Here is an 18902-nt window from a genome sequence, read left to right on the forward strand (position 1 = left end):
ACTGCCTCAAATTGACATGCTGATTGATAGCATTTCCTTGATTTTATTGACTTTTGGTCAAGACATTTTATTTTTTGCTTGCCTATTGGCTTGAGCCACATTATACTTGTGGGCTATTTTTTAGCATTAGTTTTTATAATTGAATTTTTATTCATGCTCTTTTATAAATGGATTCTGCTCTCATGTGATGGCACTTCTGTTATCTTATTTAGTCCGTTCTCGGATCATGGGGGGGTGTTGTATAGCTCCTATATATCCTTATATCGTGTTAAGTTAGCATAGGTACATTTGAGATTTAAACGCCATTTTTCCTTTCTTGCAACTTCTGCACACGACCCTTAATTGTTGACTTAGCTTTCAACCTAGTGGTTTGCCGTGGTGTATGTGAGAATAATATGTTATTGCTCTGATATCAGTTTTGTTTAATAAACCATGTCTGCACGGAGAGTGCTGAAGTTTCAGGAGCAACACGATATGGAATTGTTATGAGGTCTGATCTCCACGCCTTCATAGTCATAACACAAGTGCAGCCTTTGCCAACTTGGGCTTGAGGCGGGATTGATATTGCTTTGCACGAGAATTGTTAACACACTTGATGCGGTGCACATGCAGAGAGAGCTGGTGTATGCTGATGTGATTCCTTCATGCTAGGACACTAAGGTATGGGCCCGCCCTAAAACAACCCAAAGAGACCTTCTTAGATAATAATATAATATATGTGTTAGGGAGGGTGAGATATAAGTGTTGTTAACTCTTATTCATTACAGCATGTTAACATGCTGTCACCATTCGCTTTTTATGTCTTAGTAACTATGCTGATAATTTTGCTACTGATAATAAGTGTACTTGTATTATCTAAGATACTGCGCCTGAGAAGACGGCATTAGTAAATAAACATTTCAAATGCACATGTGTCTTCTTTACTCCATGTTCTGGTTTGTAATGATAATATAACGAAAGAGTGTTCATGAGTCCCACGTACCCTGAGGTACTGTAAGTTCATGTTCTGGTTTGTCTAAACATTGGGTGTTTGATATGTCCAATGAGACACTGTAGCTAGCTAGGTAAGGGGTGAGTTGGTTGCTAAGGTAAGTTTTGGGACACCCTAATTTGCCGAGGTTCCACTCCTCTGTGCACAGTTCTGTGTGAGTACAGAAACCCTGCAACACTATATGAAAGACATACTTGATTTCTGTTAATAATACTGTTTATTAATTAAATACATATGAATCATTTTGTATAAGGAGACAGAGTTAGTCAGTTATTGAGATTCATTTGGTGAATGTTTATACCTATTCAGTGCATGTCCATTGAGCCAAAGATAGTATAACTGGGGTCTGTGGAAATTAGTCCACACAAAAGGAAATTTTTTCTGGTATTAGGAGGGAAGCAGTGATCGAACCGCGATCGGAAACAATACTGACGGTATTAGGGAAGAGCCTGACGACTGTATTGAACCGGAGCAGATAAGCACACATCTGAACCTTATGATGGAAAAAAACTATCTAACAATGGAGTTGAGGAAAATTTGTATTGCAAGAAAGAGGAGGAGTACCTACAACTTCTGATTCGAAAGACTGCTTCGAAGAAAAACAACAAGCACACTTCCGAGCCAAACACTAGATGGAGGACTTATGCTAAGCATGTGTAACTACAGCCCCACATGCCATCAAACAGACTTCCAAGAAGAGGGTTAGTTCAGCTTGAAGTTCTCTCTTCCTATTTCAAATATGAGATCTCTGACAGAGACACAGCAATTGATTATTTTTAAAGAAAATTATAGAGCAGTACTTTCCAAACCTTTTAGAAACATGATCCAACAATCTTTTGTGATTCACCTACCTTTAACAGAACTGAGGCAGACTATTTTTTAATGTAACTAAAGCATCCCGTGGTAAAGCATTGTCATTTACAGGCAGCACATTTTCCAATGAAATGGCCACAAAACTTGCACAAACCTACAGTTTTACTAATAAAACTATATAACACGCAAATGATAATGTGTGGAAATCGAGTTTCTGTGATTATTAATCATTTGGGCATCACCGAGTTGTGTCTTGATTTGTTTTGGTCCTATTAAAATGCATGTTTCCTTCCTTTTTGCTTTCCAAACTGCTGAATGCATATAGTTCATTTACAGGTATTTATATTTTGTTGTGTGTTGCAAGAACCAACATCCTACACCCTTACCATTCACATTCTGAACTCCCTCAAGACTGTCAAATAATTCACTCCAAAAACTTCTCTCACTTTTCAGTCCGAGAAAGAAAAGCAAACACCAAGGCTCATGCTAAAGGAATAAGCACCTATTTATCTGACGATGGCCTGACATTTTACCTCTGTCTTTGAAGCAGTGGCAAATGTGGCAAGATAAACACAGAATTTTATTTCAAAGGCCCGGAGGCCAACATTATGCCATATCGTTTATTACGACCCAAACACAGCAGCAACATAACATCATAGAATCAGAATATCTGCAAACATTCTAGAACTTAGAACATGTATAAAACCCAATGGCAAGCAGCCATTTTCCTCTTTTGTTATTGCTCAAACACAAAGATAAGTTCTCATTTTAACTTCTAATTTGATTTGGAATGATTGATTGTATGGAATAATTTGGGTTAAAGAAGTCAGAATATAATTATAAATGATCAATATAAGGATGAATGATGACTTAGGGGTAAAACAAAATTAATGATTTTACTATGAAGGGATTAATGTTCTTATTGAATTTAAATATGGTGGTTTTCGGGATAACGAAGGTTTAATTTTGAGAATTACTAAAGAAAGGACTTGAGAATTAGGTGGTTTTAAAGTAGCGTGTGGCGAGTTTTAAAAGTAGAGGTTACCGTTGAGTGGAGAACAGAGTGCGCAGTTGAATTGGCGCGTGTCCTCTCGATACGCGTCGCGGGTCTCGAACGGGATCCGGCGCATGAACCGTTTCTTGTTTGGAGCACAGAGTGTGGAATTTTGACATGGATGAGCCGCCGCACGCGCGTAACGTGCGGCGGCCATCTTAGGTGTTTGGGAAACGTGAGGCATCGATAAGGACTACGTGGGCGGCCATGTTTTGGGATGAGTTTTTGCCGCCTGACTGAACGATGTCAGTTTCAGTCAGACGAGGTTGAGGAGTTCAATCGGGGAGCGTCAGAATTAGTGTGTGGTAGTCATAAGAGTTGGTGGAGTGTTAATTTGGCGGATTTGTGTAGGAATTTGATATTTAACCTCTCCTATGCTGGTGACGGAACCGCTCCGTCACCGGCCACGGACGCGCTGTGCTGTTGACGGAGCGGTTCCGCCACGGCCCACTCGGCGCGCCTGCGCGGTGCGGATTCCACGCCTGCGCTGGACGTTCCATTGAGCAGGCGGGGCCGTGACGGAACCGCTCCGTCATAAGCACAGCGCACCCGAGGCTCGTGACGGAGCGGTTCCGTCACGAGCATGGGAGCGCCACGCGGCCAACCCACTCCCCTAGCGCTGCGGCGGAATTGCCACCACAGCGAAGGGGTTAAAGAGATAAAAGGAGATTTTATTTTTTCTGATTGGGTCATTTAGAGGAGAAGGTTTTAGAGATGGAGAGTGTAGAAGGTGGAATTGAGGAGAGAATAAAGAGCTATATGGAGAAGATGTTTGGAGAGTTAAGTGCTTCTATTGACAAGAAAATAGAAAGCAGTATGGAAAAAAGAGTTAAGGAAAATGAGAAAAGACAGAGGTCTGGAGAGGAAGATGTTTTTTATACCACAGAAGAAGCGGAGATGGTAGCAGGTACTTCTAGAGAAGTATCAAAAAGGAAGGAGAAGAAGAAGAATATTGTTAAAGGAAAGCCTACAAGGGAGAAGGAACATAAAGTTCAGAGGGAGTTGGCTATAAAGGCCAGAGAGAGCGCTATAAAGGCGCAGAGAAAGGGGCATAGTACTGTGGCGTGTGATACAAGTTCTACAAGCGGAGATGTAGAGCTTACTTGCAGTTCGAGCTTAGAGGATTCTGAAGTTGAGGAGGTTCAAGTGAAAAAGAGAAGGATTCATGAGGGAGAGATTAAGTTGGAATTGGAGGATTTTGTGGACCCACAAGGCGAACAAATGTTCGATCCTTTACTTATTCAGCACCCACTATCGCCCCAATGGTCCCCAGTGGAACACGTTGCACAATATGTAAGGTATTGGAATAGGAGAGAAATTCCAAAAGAAATAAGGACTAGGCTGAGATCAGAGTGTCCGAGGCCTACCTTTAATAGTAAAGTGGCATTTACACCAGAGTTGGATCAAAAAATGCTAACCTTATTAAATAATAAAGAAAGAAAAGATCCAAGAAGGGGATTCGATAAAGGCTTAAAAGGATGCCAAGATAGGATGTTAGATATATTGGGCATCTTGACAAAAAATGTTGATTTGTGTGAGAAGGCTCACACTAACAATACTGGGATTGACGTGAGTGAGATGTGTCAGTGGGTGCAGCGGTCAATTTGTTTGCTTGGTAATACAAACGCGGCTATTTGTTTGGAGAGGAGGAAAAGCATATTATTTAAAATTGATCCAAAACTTGCAGATTTGGCTGGCAAGGAGTTGGGTGAACAGAGCGATGGGCTTCTGTTCGGAGACGATTTTGTTAAAGACATGGCTAAGTACGTGGGTACTTTTAATTCATTACAAAAGGCCCAAAAAGATATTAGACATGTTTTTGGGTCGGCCGGGAGTAGGAGGGGTCGGTTCACCGGCCGAGAATTTGGAGTTACCAGGAGTAATTTTGGAAGAGGTAAAAGACCCTATGGATCAGGTTACGCTCAGGATATGGATTTGGTTTTGGAGAAGGATATGGTTTTTCAAGAACCGATCAGGGGAGTTTCTTTCCGCAAAGGCAGAGAGGAAGAGGAAGAAATTCAAGATCGGATAGGAGCCCGAGAGGAGTCTCAGGTAAGTTTTTCACAAGGCCCTTTATTTATGGAAATAAAATTGAGCAGCATACTAGCCCGGTGTGTTTCCAGGTGGCAGGCAATTACACAAGATCCATGGGTTTTGGAAACTGTGGTAGGATACAGAATAGACTTTATCAGTGTTCCAGTTCAGGAGAGAATTCCAAAGATGTTGAGGTTTTCAAAGGACATGGAAAAATTGGTAACAAAAGAGGTGTTAGAGTTGGAAAGAAAAGGTGCAATAGAGTTGGCGGAGGAGGTACCAGGTTGTTTCTTAAGCAATTTATTTCTAGTAGAGAAGAAGGACAAAAAGATGAGACCAGTGATCAATTTAAAAAAGTTGAATGATTGGGTTTTTTACAACCATTTCAAAATGGAAGGGATACATATGCTGAGGGATTTGTTGAGGAAGGGAGACTGGCTGACAAGACTGGATCTAGAGGATGCTTATTTGACAATTCCAATGTGTCAGGGTGAGAGGGATTTTCTACAGTTCAGGTGGTTGGGAAAGAGCTGGAGGTTCAAAAGTCTCCCATTCGGTTTGACGTCAGCTCCGTGGTGTTTCACAAAAGTGATGAGACCGACTACGGCCTGGTTGAGATCCAGGGGCATTCGTCTGATAGTTTATCTAGACGATATTTTGATAATGGCAGAAGAGAGGATTCTGGCCAAGGAGCAGACGGAGTTTGCAGTGAAAGTAATAGAGGATTTGGGTTTTGTTGTAAACAAAGAGAAATCTTGCGTGGATCCAAAACAGGAGATGAAGTTTTTAGGTTTTCAGATACAGACATTGAAATATGTGTTGAAGTTGCCTATGGAAAAGGTAAGGAAGATCAGGAAAGAGGTGAAGAGAGTGAGGTTGGCAGATTGGATTACTTTGAGGCAGTAGGCACGTCTGTTGGGTCTACTGTCCTCTTCGATTCAAGCAATTGTTCCTGCTCCCCTACATTATCGAGCGTTACAGAGGTTAAAAGCACATTACTTAAGAAGGGATGTGAGGTATTCACAGAAGGTAGTGATGGATCAGGAATCTCAGGAGGAGTTAGAGTGGTGGTTGATGAGCTTGAAGGCCTGGAACGGTCGAGCAATATTTGGGATGATGCCAGAGATGGAAATAGAATCGGATGCGAGTCTGTACGCATGGGCAGCGAGATGTGGAGAGACTGCGACAGGGGGACAATGGTCAAAAGAGGAAGGACTTTTGCACATAAATTGTTTAGAGTTACTAGCGGGTTCATTTGTAATAAAGAGCTTTGTGAAGGACAAGATGCGATGTTGTGTGCTTCTGAAGATGGACAATCTGTCAGCAGTTCGCTATGTGAACAAAATGGGTGGTCCTCGATCAAAGGGGTTGGCGGAACTGGCAAAGGAGTTTTGGAAGTTTTGTTTGGAAAGGGAGATTATGGTTCAAGCACAGTACATATCAGGATTGAGCAACGTAGAAGCGGATTGGTATTCAAGATACCTGAGGGATGCGAGCAGTTGGAGATTACAGAGGGAAGTATTTTTGAGTCTGGAGAAGATGTGGGGACCTTTGAGTGCGGATCTGTTTGCAGACAGGTTGAACACTCAGTTGAAAGAGTTTTACAGCTGGAGACCAGATCCAGAGGCAAAGGGAGTGGATGCATTTCTTCAGAGTTGGAAGGGAGGAATAAGTTATTCGTTTCCCCCATTTTCAATGATTCAGAGGGTTCTGAACAAGGTCAGGAGAGAGGAGGTAGAGTTAGTCCTGATAACACCTTATTGGAAGGCTCAAGTTTGGTTTCCAGATGTAATGAATTTGTTGGTGGAGGATCCTGTAATTCTTCCGAATTGCCCGAAGGTCTTGATGGATGTTCAGGGAAACGTGCACGATCTTGTGGTGTCAGGGCAGCTAAGGTTGATGGCATGGTTGACTTCAGGAGAATTTGGCAAATGCAGGGATTATCAAAGGAGGCTGAGAAACTTGTGTCAAAATCATGGTCCAAGGGAACATCAAGGGTATATGGATCAGCTTGGAGAAAGTGGAATGGTTGGTGTGTTGAGAGGGGTCTGGATCCCATTTCAGCTCCTGTGGTAGAGGTTGCAAATTATTTGTCAGGTCTTTTTTGTAGTGGTTTGGCTTATAATTCGGTTAATTTGAGTAGGTCTGCAATCTCTGCAGGACATGCTTTGGTGGATGGAATTCCGGTTGGTCAGCATGTACTAGTCAGAAGGTTGGTTAAGAGTGTAAGGGTGGTTCTTCCACCAAAGGCAAAATATGATTCTCTTTGGGACGTTTCTTTGGTATTGAAGGAACTTGAAAGTTGGGGAGGAAATTCAGGTTTGGATTTTAAATTTTTGACATGGAAAATGACGATGCTTTTATGTCTGGTTTCTTTTAGAAGAGTGTCAGATGTTAGAGCTTTAGAAGTAAACTGTAGGTTTTATCAACCGGAAGGAGTATGTTTTGAATTAAGGAAAAGGACAAAAACTATGTCAAGAACAATTTTTTACCCATATTTAGAAGGTGAGAGTGTTTTGTGTGTGGTTAGATGTTTGAAGGAATATGAGAAAAGAACTTCAGGTTTGAGGAAAAGGGATTGTAAGCAGTTGATAATTTCCAATGTTAATTCATATAAGGCTGTATCTACTCCTACTTTGGCAAGATGGATAAGGAATGTGATGTTCAAGGCAGGGGTGGATGTCAGTGTTTTCGGTTCACATTCAGTTGGAGGGGCTATGGCTAGTAAAGCGTTTGTGAAAGGATTCAGTTTGAGTGGTCTTTCAAAGGCTGCTGACTGGTCAAATGCTCCAGACTTACCTTGTCCGGCCGTGAGGGGAACGGCTTGTGTGTCCCTTGTGTGTTCCTTCGACAGCGGGTCCCAGCAGGTGCCGTGAGGGAAACGGCGGCACGGGAACATCGCCATTAACAGCTGCAACCGCCGCGGGGGCCGGAAACTCCAACTCCCGGGTGCCCCGGCGGCCAGGTCGCGGCTGTGACGCCAGCACTGCGCCCGGAGGCGCCAGAAAAGAACGGAGCGCCGAGCGCTCACTGGGGGCTCCAGACCTACCTTGTCCGGCCGTGAGGGGAACGGCTTGTGTGTTCCTTCGACAGCGGGTCCCGGCAGGCGCCGTGAGGGAAACGGCAGCACGGGAACATCGCCATTAACAGCTGCAACCGCCGCGGGGGCCGGAAACTCCAACTCCCAGGTGCCCCGGCGACCAGGTCACGGCTGTGACGCCAGCACTGCGCCCGGAGGCGCCAGAAAAGAACGGAGCGCCGAGCGCTCACTGGGGGCTCCAGACTTACCTTGTCCGGCCGTGAGGGGAACGGCTTGTGTGTCCCTTGTGTGTTCCTTCGACAGTGGGTCCCAGCAGGCGCCGTGAGGGAAACGGCAGCACGGGAACATTGCCATTAACAGCTGCAACCGCCGCGGGGGCCGGAAACTCCAACTCCCAGGTGCCCCGGCGGCCAGGTCGCGGCTGTGACGCCAGCACTGCGCCCGGAGGCGCCAGAAAAGAACGGAGCGCCGAGTGCTCACTGGGGGCTCCAGACTTACCTTGTCCGGCCGTGAGGGGAACGGCTTGTGTGTCCCTTGTGTGTTCCTTCGACAGCGGGTCCCAGCAGGCGCCGTGAGGGAAACGGCAGCACGGGAAGATCGCCATTAACAGCTGCAACCGCCGCGGGGGCCGGAAACTCCAACTCCCAGGTGCCCCGGCAGCCAGGTCGCGGCTGTGACGCCAGCACTGCGCCCGGAGGCGCCAGAAAAGAACGGAACGCCTCTCGCCCCGCGAGTCGCGACCGGGAGAATCCCGGGACAAGGGCGGGACAGTCTATGACAGTCATAGACAGGAAGAGGCAGGGCTGGGCCATATCTCCTGGCTTATCTTGTAACGGATCTTTTGGACGTTAAAGACTTTCAGTTCCGGTAAAGTGTTCCCCTGTTATATTGTTTATATTTCAGGTTGCATTCTATTGGATATATCTGTGGCTTTATTTGCACCTCAGCTTATTAACCAAGGCTTAAGATAAACCATGCCAAGTTGCTCCAAGGAAAAATTCATATCGGGGTCAGGCCCTATTGATAATTACCTGGTGAAGATTGTAAATAAAATCAACAATGATAGGAGGGCCTCCCTGGGTAGGGACAGTCACCCTAACATTACGCAAGTCCCCCCAACTCCTGTGGAGAGCCTCCCTGAGGCTGTAATCCCCGATTCGGACCCTACAGTGTTTACCACGGTCTTAGCCCAGGTTCACACTGAGCCACCAGATGTAGATATACACATAGTAAGCGAGGACAATGAGGATATTGAGAAAGCACTGCCTGTTGCCAGACCGGTTAGAAATTGCAGGAAACAATCAAACAAAAGGGGGGGGAAAATTCCAAAAAAGGGTAGATACTCCCTTACAAACGCAGACCAATACAGAGGAGCCTAATAAAGTACAGGTCGAAAGTACTGGGACTAATAGTACTCTTAGCCCTGACCAATTTTCGCAACTACTTCACTCCCTGGAAGCAATGTTTGAAGCCAAATTAGAGCAGTTTGTTCAACCCCTAGTGCGGAATCTCGACAGTGTTACTGCCGAAGTTAAGAGGTTAGGAGGGTTGCTTTCAAAACATTTAACAACGGCTGACAGTACTAAGGAGGTAGTGACGGATATAGGAGGGCCAGATCAGGTAGCTAGAGGGGGAAAGCAGCAGCAAGCTACCCAGCATTTAAAGAATATTGACCCAGTCATAACAGCTCCCACCACTGTAGCGAGTGAAGCCACACGATTTACAACAGGGCCTCCTTGTTCACCCAGTAATAGTTTGGTAAGGAGAAGTAGATCTATGAACCTACCCCCAACGTGTTCCCCCTACATTGTAGTTTTAACAAATGTTCCGCCCCAAGACACGCAATTAGCCCAGTCTCATGAGGAAACACATGATGCCCTTAAAAACAAGACTGTGTCATGGCTAAACAGGAATTGTGGTTTCCCTACAAAATTTGCCCCGGATATTATAATTACTAGAAGGGTAAATTGGATCGGGCCTTCTAAGAAGACTGTTGTAACTTGTGTTTCCCTGCTGCTCAGCTTGTATGCATGATGAGTGGAATGTTGGATGATTAGAATGTTGGTGTGCTGTGAATGTCAGTTGAGTGAGGGCTGAGCAGCAGGACAGCTGCTCCTGATGGGGTTATCATCATAACTTAATATCTTAATAAAGTAACTTAAAGAACCTACAGTTCCAGCTTCCTTTGATTACTTCATTTGGCGACATTTGGTGATCAATCTGAAGAAGAATCTACGCGTGCAAATTAAAAAGAAAAAGTATCAAAAAGGGAAAGGACTGTTGGACTAGAACAAGCAAAAGAGCGAAGCGGTGAAGAGAAATAAAAAGGTGAAGAAAGTGTAACTGGACCGTAAAAGAACATCGTGGAAATAGACCAATTTCAAGGTAAATGACTTTTATCTGATGATGTATGCATGTTTTAAGCGTTGTCTGGCACAAAAAGGAAGAACCCCATCAGTGACCTTACCATCGGTCGCCCTGATACGCAGGTGTGCCAGACAAATGTAATTCAAGAGCATAAAATCATCTGTGGTCTTCAGTAATTTTGAAGCTGATGGGTTGTACGGGGGCATAAATCGAGCCTCAGCGTAATGTGATGAACGTTTGTCAGCTGATGGAAAATTTGGAAATGTAAACTGCCTAGGAAGTATTTATATTTGAAATTGAGCTACAGTTGTCTCATTTTAATGAAATGAGTAGCGACTTCAGACTGAGAGTGAATGTCTTTCAACCTCATGTGACAAAGTACTGCAGAGAAAAACCCGACATCGTAGTGTGAGGAAACGTCTCTTTGGCGTTTTCTAGTTGCTATTTAATTTTGTGCAGAAAGTGGGAGTGTAAGTTCTACAGTCGCAACATACAATTATCAGCTTTAGTGCGTTATTTGAATATGAACATTAACGCTTACCGCGAGACTCTGTTTCCTGAAGGAATGCTGCCATTGTCATCCTGCGTAGTTTAGATGATGGAGCTCCTGGTGACTCACGTGCTGACGTGTTGACGTTGTTTTCACTACGCGATGGCAGCCATTTGTCATTTAAAGCAACAATGATGGTTGCTAAGTAACGCAAGTAAAAGCGTCAAGAAATACCGAAGCAGTCGTCGGAAGGAGAAGTAGTTCACAAGGCCTTTATACATCTACAGCAGACTTGAAGGTAATGCTTGACTTTAACCTTCATTAGAAGTGCGCAGAGAGCCTACATCGTTTCTTGAGTCTTCGCAGTTCTTTGGATTGATGAATATGTTAGCACCCAGGATATTTATAGTATAAAAAAGAAAAAGATAAGAGGGAAATGGAAACCAACAGCGTAGTAATGCAACAGTGTTCATGGAAATCGATGTTTAAACGACCTGATCAACAGATAAGAACCGATTTGGAAGTGTTAAATGGGCTCAAGTCACAGGAACTGCACAAAGAAGAAACTGTACAGTAGTGGGCACGCGAGCCCAGAAGTGACTTAAAAAAAAAAAAAAAGGGAAAGTGTCCCAGAACTGGAAAAGCAATAGAAAACCAATAAGAAGATTATCAGAAGTACAAGTTTATGTCAAAGGTCTTAAGACTTATGTATAAATGGTGAACCTTATATATGTATGTGTTGCGTATGAGATGACTACTGTTTAGTATCTCGCTTCTAATGTAGTTTGGTAATTAGTAAAGTATTAGGATGTTGTTGTCTCGCACGTCAGGTTGCGATTGGGTTTTATAATATCTCGCACGTTAAGGTTGCGATGAGGATATTGTTGTCTCGCACGTCAGAGTTGCGATTGGGTTGTATATTACCTCGCACGTTAAGGTTGCGATGGGGACGTTGTGGTCACACACGTCAGGGTTGCGATTGAGTCTTATGATATCTCGCACATTAAGGTTGCGATGAAGATATTGTTGTCTCGCACGTCAGAGTTGCGATTGGGTTGTATGTTACCTCGCACGTTAAGGTTGCGATGGGGACGTTGTTGTCTCACACGTCAGGGTTGCGATTGAGTCTTATGATATCTCGCACATTAAGGTTGCGATGAGGATATTGTTGTCTCGCACGTCAGAGTTGCGATTGGGTTGTACGTTACCTCGCACGTTAAGGTTGCGATTGGGACGTTGTTGTCTCACACGTCAGGGTTGCGATTGGGTCTTATGATATCTCGCACGTTAAGGTTGCGATGAGGATATTGTTGTCTCGCACGTTAAGGTTGCGATAGGGATGTTGTTGTCTCGCACGTCAGGGTTGCGATTGGGTTTTACGATACCTCGCACGTTAGAGTTGCGATGGGGATGTTGTTGTCTCGCACATCAGGGTTGCGATTAGATTATATGTTACCTCGCACGCTAAGGTTGCGATGGGGATGTTGTTGTCTCCCACGTTAGGGTTGCGATTAGGTTGTATGTTACCTCGCACGTTAAGGTTGCGATGGGGAAATTTGTATCTCACACGTCATTGTTGTTGTTTACATGTGATGTACATGTGATTTCCTGTTATATTTGGATTATAGGGTTACGTTGCTTATTGTACTGGTCTGGCCAACTGGTATAGTTTGTAACGTATGGTTGTTGGATGTGGTTTTGTTGCTTATTTCAGGAAATAATGTGTTACATATGATATTTATTCAAACTGTGGTATGCGTGGGTTTGTATGGAAGGAGATAGGATGTGTCTTCTTGAGTCAGTTTGTTTATTGTGTCATTAGTTGTGCAATGAGGTATGTGAGTACCTATCGCTTATAAAAAAATTGCTCGTTTTATCTTATATGTGTTATCTAAAATTTCTTGAATTTATTGACCAACAGTACTTGACTTATTGTCAATGTTGTATTTGTTTATTGCTTTGTGTGCAATTGAACCCATAACGAAGGGAGATATGTTGTAACTTGTGTTTCCCTGCTGCTCAGCTTGTATGCATGATGAGTGGAATGTTGGATGATTAGAATGTTGGTGTGCTGTGAATGTCAGTTGAGTGAGGGCTGAGCAGCAGGACAGCTGCTCCTGATGGGGTTATCATCATAACTTAATATCTTAATAAAGTAACTTAAAGAACCTACAGTTCCAGCTTCCTTTGATTACTTCAAAGACCTGTAAAGGGGACTGTATAATTATTAATTTTAGATATCCACAACATGTGGCCACAGTCCTGTTAAGGGCAGCCTCACAGACGCACGATGATAACAGCATAGGGGTGCGTCCTCTTGTTTTTTTTTATAACCATCTATCTGGAACGCCCCCACATGGTGCGAGAAGGAGACCCTATACTCCCGTTATGGCTCAGACGCCGGTTTCATTTCAGGGTCCCGGCAGAGAGAATCATTTTAACTTTGGTGTGAGACGGAGACCCTATACTCCCGCTATGGCGCAGACGCCGGTTTCATTTCAGGGACCCGGAGGAGAGAATTACTTTAACTTTGGGCCCAACATCACTACACACAACAGATTTGATGCGCTTTCTACCCTGGAACTGTGCGATTGACGAGAGGTAAAAAAGGGTCTTGGGGAAGAGTCACATCCTGTCTCGGCCCCCCCGGTAGAGGACCAACTTGGTTTGACCCCTCCCGCTACCCTCTGTAACCCTGTATCACTGTGTAACGCTAAGGGGGTAACGGTTAAGATGATAAGTTGGAACGTCGCTGGCCTGCGTTCGAAGAGAGATGATACCAACTGGTTAAAATTTGTGAAACAACATGATATTGTGGCTCTTCAAGAAACTTGGGACAGAGACTGTGATTTCTGGTTAGATGGCTTCACCTCTTATTTTGTCCCTGCATCAAAATCGTCGGCCGGGAGAGACAAAGGGGGACTTGTGTTATTGGTTTCTGTGAATGTAAGAGGGACAGTTAGCAGAGTAGAATGTGCCTCTAATAATTTCTTAAATCTGGAACTAAAACTTACTAATAAAACCAAATAATTAATTTTAGTAAACTGTTATAATTCTCAGCAAGGGGATTCCCCAAATGTACACTTGTTGTGGTTGACAGAGTTTTTAAACACTTATACTGTAAAGCAAACCACTTTTTGCCAATTCATTCTGTTGGGTGATTTTAACATCCATTTATGTAGTCTTAATTGTTTACTAGTGGATAATGATGGGCCAGACTTCACATCCCTGCAACATTTCGAGCATACTAGTAAAGGGGAAGCACTGGAGAAACTCTTATCTAATAATGATGTGTTTGAAGCAGGGTTTTCAGATAAAAGTTCTCGTGTCCCCACATACATAGGCAGGGATTGCGAAACTATAATTGATTACATATTTCTTTCTTCTGGACTTTTAAAATATGTTGTTTTTTATAATGCTATACTCTCCCCTTTTAGTGACCATAATCCAGTGGTAATTGAACTGGTAAATGTTTTTTCCCTTTTTAATAAAACCACCCCGTCATCGGTGGTAGCTGAAGTAAAAGTAAAAGATCAGGGGCGGAGATTAAACTGGAGTAAGGTTGTGCCAGAGGAGTTCTTTAATATCATTACCACGAAGGCAGCTCAGGATTTAAATATCTGTGGAGATCCCCATTCTAACGGGGAGCAAGTAATATTCTCTTATGAAGCCATCTGCTCCCAAGTGGCTAAAGAACTCACGACTAAAAGTGGTCCAGCCAAAGATAACCTGGTTACGGGCTGGTTTGACCACAAATGCACTAAATCCCTTAACCTCCTGAAAAAAGCACTCCAGGAGCGACCAAGGAATAATGCTCGGGTTGCCCAGCTCAGAAGCGAGTACTCAAGGGTAGTACAGGATAGGAAAAATCAAATTAAACACGACGCGTGGGTTGAGCTAATGGATAAAGCAACCCTAAAAGATAGCGCAAAATTCTGGTCTATCATTAACACGCCTCTGTTTTCAAATAGTAAAAATAATGTTTTAGAAGTTAATATCGCAGAGGAGGACTGGTTGAGCCACTTTGAACAAATCTACGGTAGTCATTTGGAGTTAGAAATCTTTGTGGCCCCAGCCTCAGATTCTCCCGTCTTGCCTGTAAGGTTTCACTTGGCGGAAGTCGTAAAAGCAATTGAGGACTCGGCAGGACGAAAGGCACCAGGGCCAGACGGGGTTCCCTCTGATATGTACAAAGCTAACCCATTGTACTGGGCCAACATCCTGACTAACGTTTTTAACTCCTCGGCCTGTGTTGGATTCCCTAAATCTTGGTCCCGGTCAACAATAATCCCGGTCCTTAAGAAGGGCCAAAGGGCTGACCCTAGATGCTATAGGCCCATATCCTTGCTAGATTCCTCTATAAAAATTCTGGGAAAGGTAATTCTAGCAAGGATAACAGGGTGGGCCTCTGACAATACCATCCTGTCAGATGCCCAATATGGCTTCAGAGCGGGGAGGAGCACGGATCAATGTTTGAACCTACACTTAATAACAGCTAAGTACACCAAGGCCGCCAGGGGCTCCATTTATTTGGGTTTTATGGACTTGTCCACAGCTTTTGATCTAGTTAATAGGTCAAAGCTGTGGACCATGCTCCTGGAACTGGGACTTGACCGGTCCCTTGTGTATTTTTTGGCCGAGCTGCATAAGGATCAGAACGCTTCAATCAGGATGACAAATGAGGGGAAATGCACGTCCAGTTTTAAGTCCGGCAGAGGGGTGCGTCAGGGATGTATCTTGGCCCCTATGTTATTTACTTTATATGTAAACTCATTGGAGGTAAACCTGTTAACAGCGACTCCAGACATTCCGCGGCTGGGAGGAACACCGGTTCCGGTGCTCCTATACGCGGATGACGCTGTCCTGTTGGCGAGGACCCCGTTGGGTCTACAAAGACTGCTGGACTCGTTTGGTGTTTTTATGAAAAGCCTGGATTTGGTAGTAAACAATGGCAAATCGCATGTTATGTCTCTGGGGCCCTCAAAAAACAAAGTAAAGACCTTTTTTTGTGGTAGTGAAGAAATCTCCAGAGTGAAGGTATTTACCTACTTGGGAGTAGTCTTTGATGATAAGGGTTCATGGTCCCCTCAACTCTCAATTAAGGTAAATTCGGTGAGAAATTCTTCAGCTGCAGTGCTAGGCTTTGCTAAAAGGCTGGGGGGGAAACCCTATGAGGCAATCTTAACAATATACAAGGCCAAGACCATTTCCATACGGGGTCTCAATATGGGGATTCACTGAACCCGACGTTATTCAAACTGAGGAAAACAAATTCCTACGGTCCCTCCTAGGCCTCCCTCAATCTACTGCTACCCACTCTGTCCATCTAGAATTGGGGATTGGTTACCTAGCAGATATAATTAAAATAGCCCCAATGCTGCTATGGATCAAAACTTGGTTAAACCCGAACCTCTCCCTAAATCATAAGATCTTAAAGGACTGTATTTTGTTCGATAATATGAACAAAATCCAGTGGTTGTCTTACATAAAAACGTTAGCAATGTATATGGGGCGACCAGAGATCTTTTTTAATCTGGAGTCTCTTTGTAAGGCAGACCTAGAGTGGGTAAAAACTAATTTCATCAAGCTAAGGGAGGCAGAGCGGGAAGGAGTAGAACTACGTAAATCTTTGGTTAGGGGCCATGTTTTGGAAACCCAGTCAATAGCTATGTCGCCTTACCTGACCATTGTAACAAATTCTTTTCATAGATGGTTATTGACTAAACTTCGGTTTAACCAAATTTACACAGTGCTCGGGGATTTGGAGGGTTGGAGTAGACCTGAAGATGCTGCCCCTTGCAAATGTGATGACTTTTCCCCGCAAGACACTATGCACTTTATGATCTTTTGTCCATTGTACCAAGATGCCAGGAAAAGGTTTATTCTTCCATTACTGAAAAAGATGAATTTTATTCAGTGTAAACCTTCTTTATTGTTTTTACAACTGTTAGAATCCCCGGTAACTATGTTCTGTGTCGCCAGCTTTCTTGCCGCGTCTGTCAGAAATAAGAGGGTTAGACAGAAAGCTATCCAAGAACTTGAATCCTCTTAATATACAGACCATGTATTTCTATCAATTGCTTAACCACGGGATTGAATGATTATGTATTTTTCGATTTTGAATTGCATTTTTATCCTGTATATTACATTTTTATCAGATATTTTAAATGTTTTTGTATTTCTATAGCATACTTTTATGATTTTAATTAATCGAATAAAGTGGTTTTGACTTGACTTGACTTGACTGGTCAAATGATTCAACTTTTAGAAAGTTTTACTTTAAGCCTGTGGAAAAGGTTTTGGAAGAACTTTGAACATGCATAATGTTGACCTCTGGGCCTTTGACATAAAATGCAGATTTTCCACAGTTTTAATGTAAAGAAAATCATAATTTTATTAAAAAAGGCACGGAGGCTAATATTATCCCTCCGCAGTGCCCGCTCTGTAATTAATTTTTTTGTTTATTTTGAAGGATAAAGTTGGAGAAGAAGTTGGAGGAAAGGTTCAGGTTAAAAGAAGAGAAGTTGGAAGTCAAGTTTAAGGAAGAAAGAAGACGTTGGAAAATATAGGACTTGTTATTTTTCGCAGTTACAAAAGAGGAAAATGGCTGCTTGTCATTGGGCTTTATACATGTTCTAAGTTCTAGAATGTTTGCAGATATTCTGATTCTATGATGTTATGTTGCTGCTGTGTTTGGGTAGTAATAAAGATATGGCATAATATTAGCCTCCGTGCCTTTTTTAATAAAATCATGATTTTCTTTACATTAAAACTGTGGAAAATCTGCATTTAAAAGCATCTTCATTTCTTGCTCGGCCTGTTCGATACTCACCAAAAATCAGGCACCAAGACCACTTAAACCATATCCATACCTCCTTGAAATTGTATAAAGATGGTATCAACGTATGGGCTTTTTAATAGAGAGGATGCTGCTTCAAAGAAAATGAATCATGCCTTTTAGTAGGAGGTGCAGTCTTCAAAATAGAACAACTGATCTACGTTATGATATGCTCTTTCACCATCCCTAAGATTCACAGTCTCCATGAATTGAAGAGACTTAAAAGAATCTGTTTCACTTGGGAAGGTCACTTTTCCCACATTATGATTCATGTTAAGAACTCTGTCTTTAACCAATTCTAATAGTCCACACACCCCTGTAATAGACCTTCCACCTAACACTTGGTCCTGTCATTTAAACATTACCCCTATCTTCAAAGGCACTATGCTATGAGGACAGAACGGATACCTGGTAGGTGCCGAGGGAGTGAGATAGCAAATTACATCGACTAGCTCCAAGCAGGTCCACCTTCTGACACACATCCATCTTTAATTTGTCAAATAAGGATTTTGAGCTTTTCACTTGCATCTGAACCTAGAAAACACAAATTCCCACAAATAGATCGTGGTTAGTGCAAATGAACATACAAATCAAATACAGACATTTGTATGACTAACAATTAGTACATACCATCACATTTCAAGGTTTGCTCAATGTCAGGAATGATGATGGCAAAAGCAAGCACAGAGTGAGCATTAATAATGGAAGACAGTATAAGGATTAAGAACACTCATGTAACAACTAGTAAGATCATTAGCTTTGAGCTGTCTGTTACTGAAATTGTATTGTATACAATGTCAATACTTATAGTGGGCTCAACTTATCATTAATTAGCTTACCAGTGCTTACAGTGGGTAGCTTTCTCATTTATTTGCTTCTTATTTAATGGCTTTCCTTCCTCGTCTTGTGTTTGCCAATAACATGAATCATGGCTTCTTTACCGTCCTTGTATCCTTCCAAGGCTCAGGAACTATGTGTTTCTTTTAGCACTCCATGAGAGCGCATGTTTTCTTGCTCTCTCCTTCTTACACACACCCCCAGACCCTGGCTCTCACAGTGTTGCTTTCCACCATTCATCCAAAAGAGCAGATCAATGGGTACATTTTCCAGGGGACTGACAACAATTCATACTTTATCGGGTTGATTTTGTTTTATCTTCTCCACTCCACATGTTGAAAGAAAGCCCTGGTGTTGACACACAAAGACTGCCTTTAAGGTGCTGTGAGAGATGTGCCTGGTACAAATCTGCTCCTAGACTGGAGACAGAGCATTTCA

At 43.0% G+C, this 18902-nt stretch overlaps 1 protein-coding gene across 3 annotated transcripts in view; it reads right to left on the bottom strand.

The window, feature by feature from the left end:
• The window catches only part of ICA1L (islet cell autoantigen 1 like), a 399387-nt gene that overhangs the window by 239648 nt on the left and 140837 nt on the right, over positions 1-18902 (bottom strand). For all 3 annotated transcript variants that reach the window (XM_078680242.1, XM_078680241.1, XM_078680240.1), the window contains one exon: positions 18036-18161. In XM_078680242.1, coding sequence (XP_078536368.1) covers positions 18036-18161 — 126 coding nt within the window. The remainder of the gene's footprint in view (positions 1-18035; positions 18162-18902) is intronic.

The sequence above is a fragment of the Lissotriton helveticus genome, chromosome 3_1 (assembly GCF_964261635.1).
Source record: "Lissotriton helveticus chromosome 3_1, aLisHel1.1, whole genome shotgun sequence".
Taxonomy (NCBI): domain Eukaryota; kingdom Metazoa; phylum Chordata; class Amphibia; order Caudata; family Salamandridae; genus Lissotriton; species Lissotriton helveticus.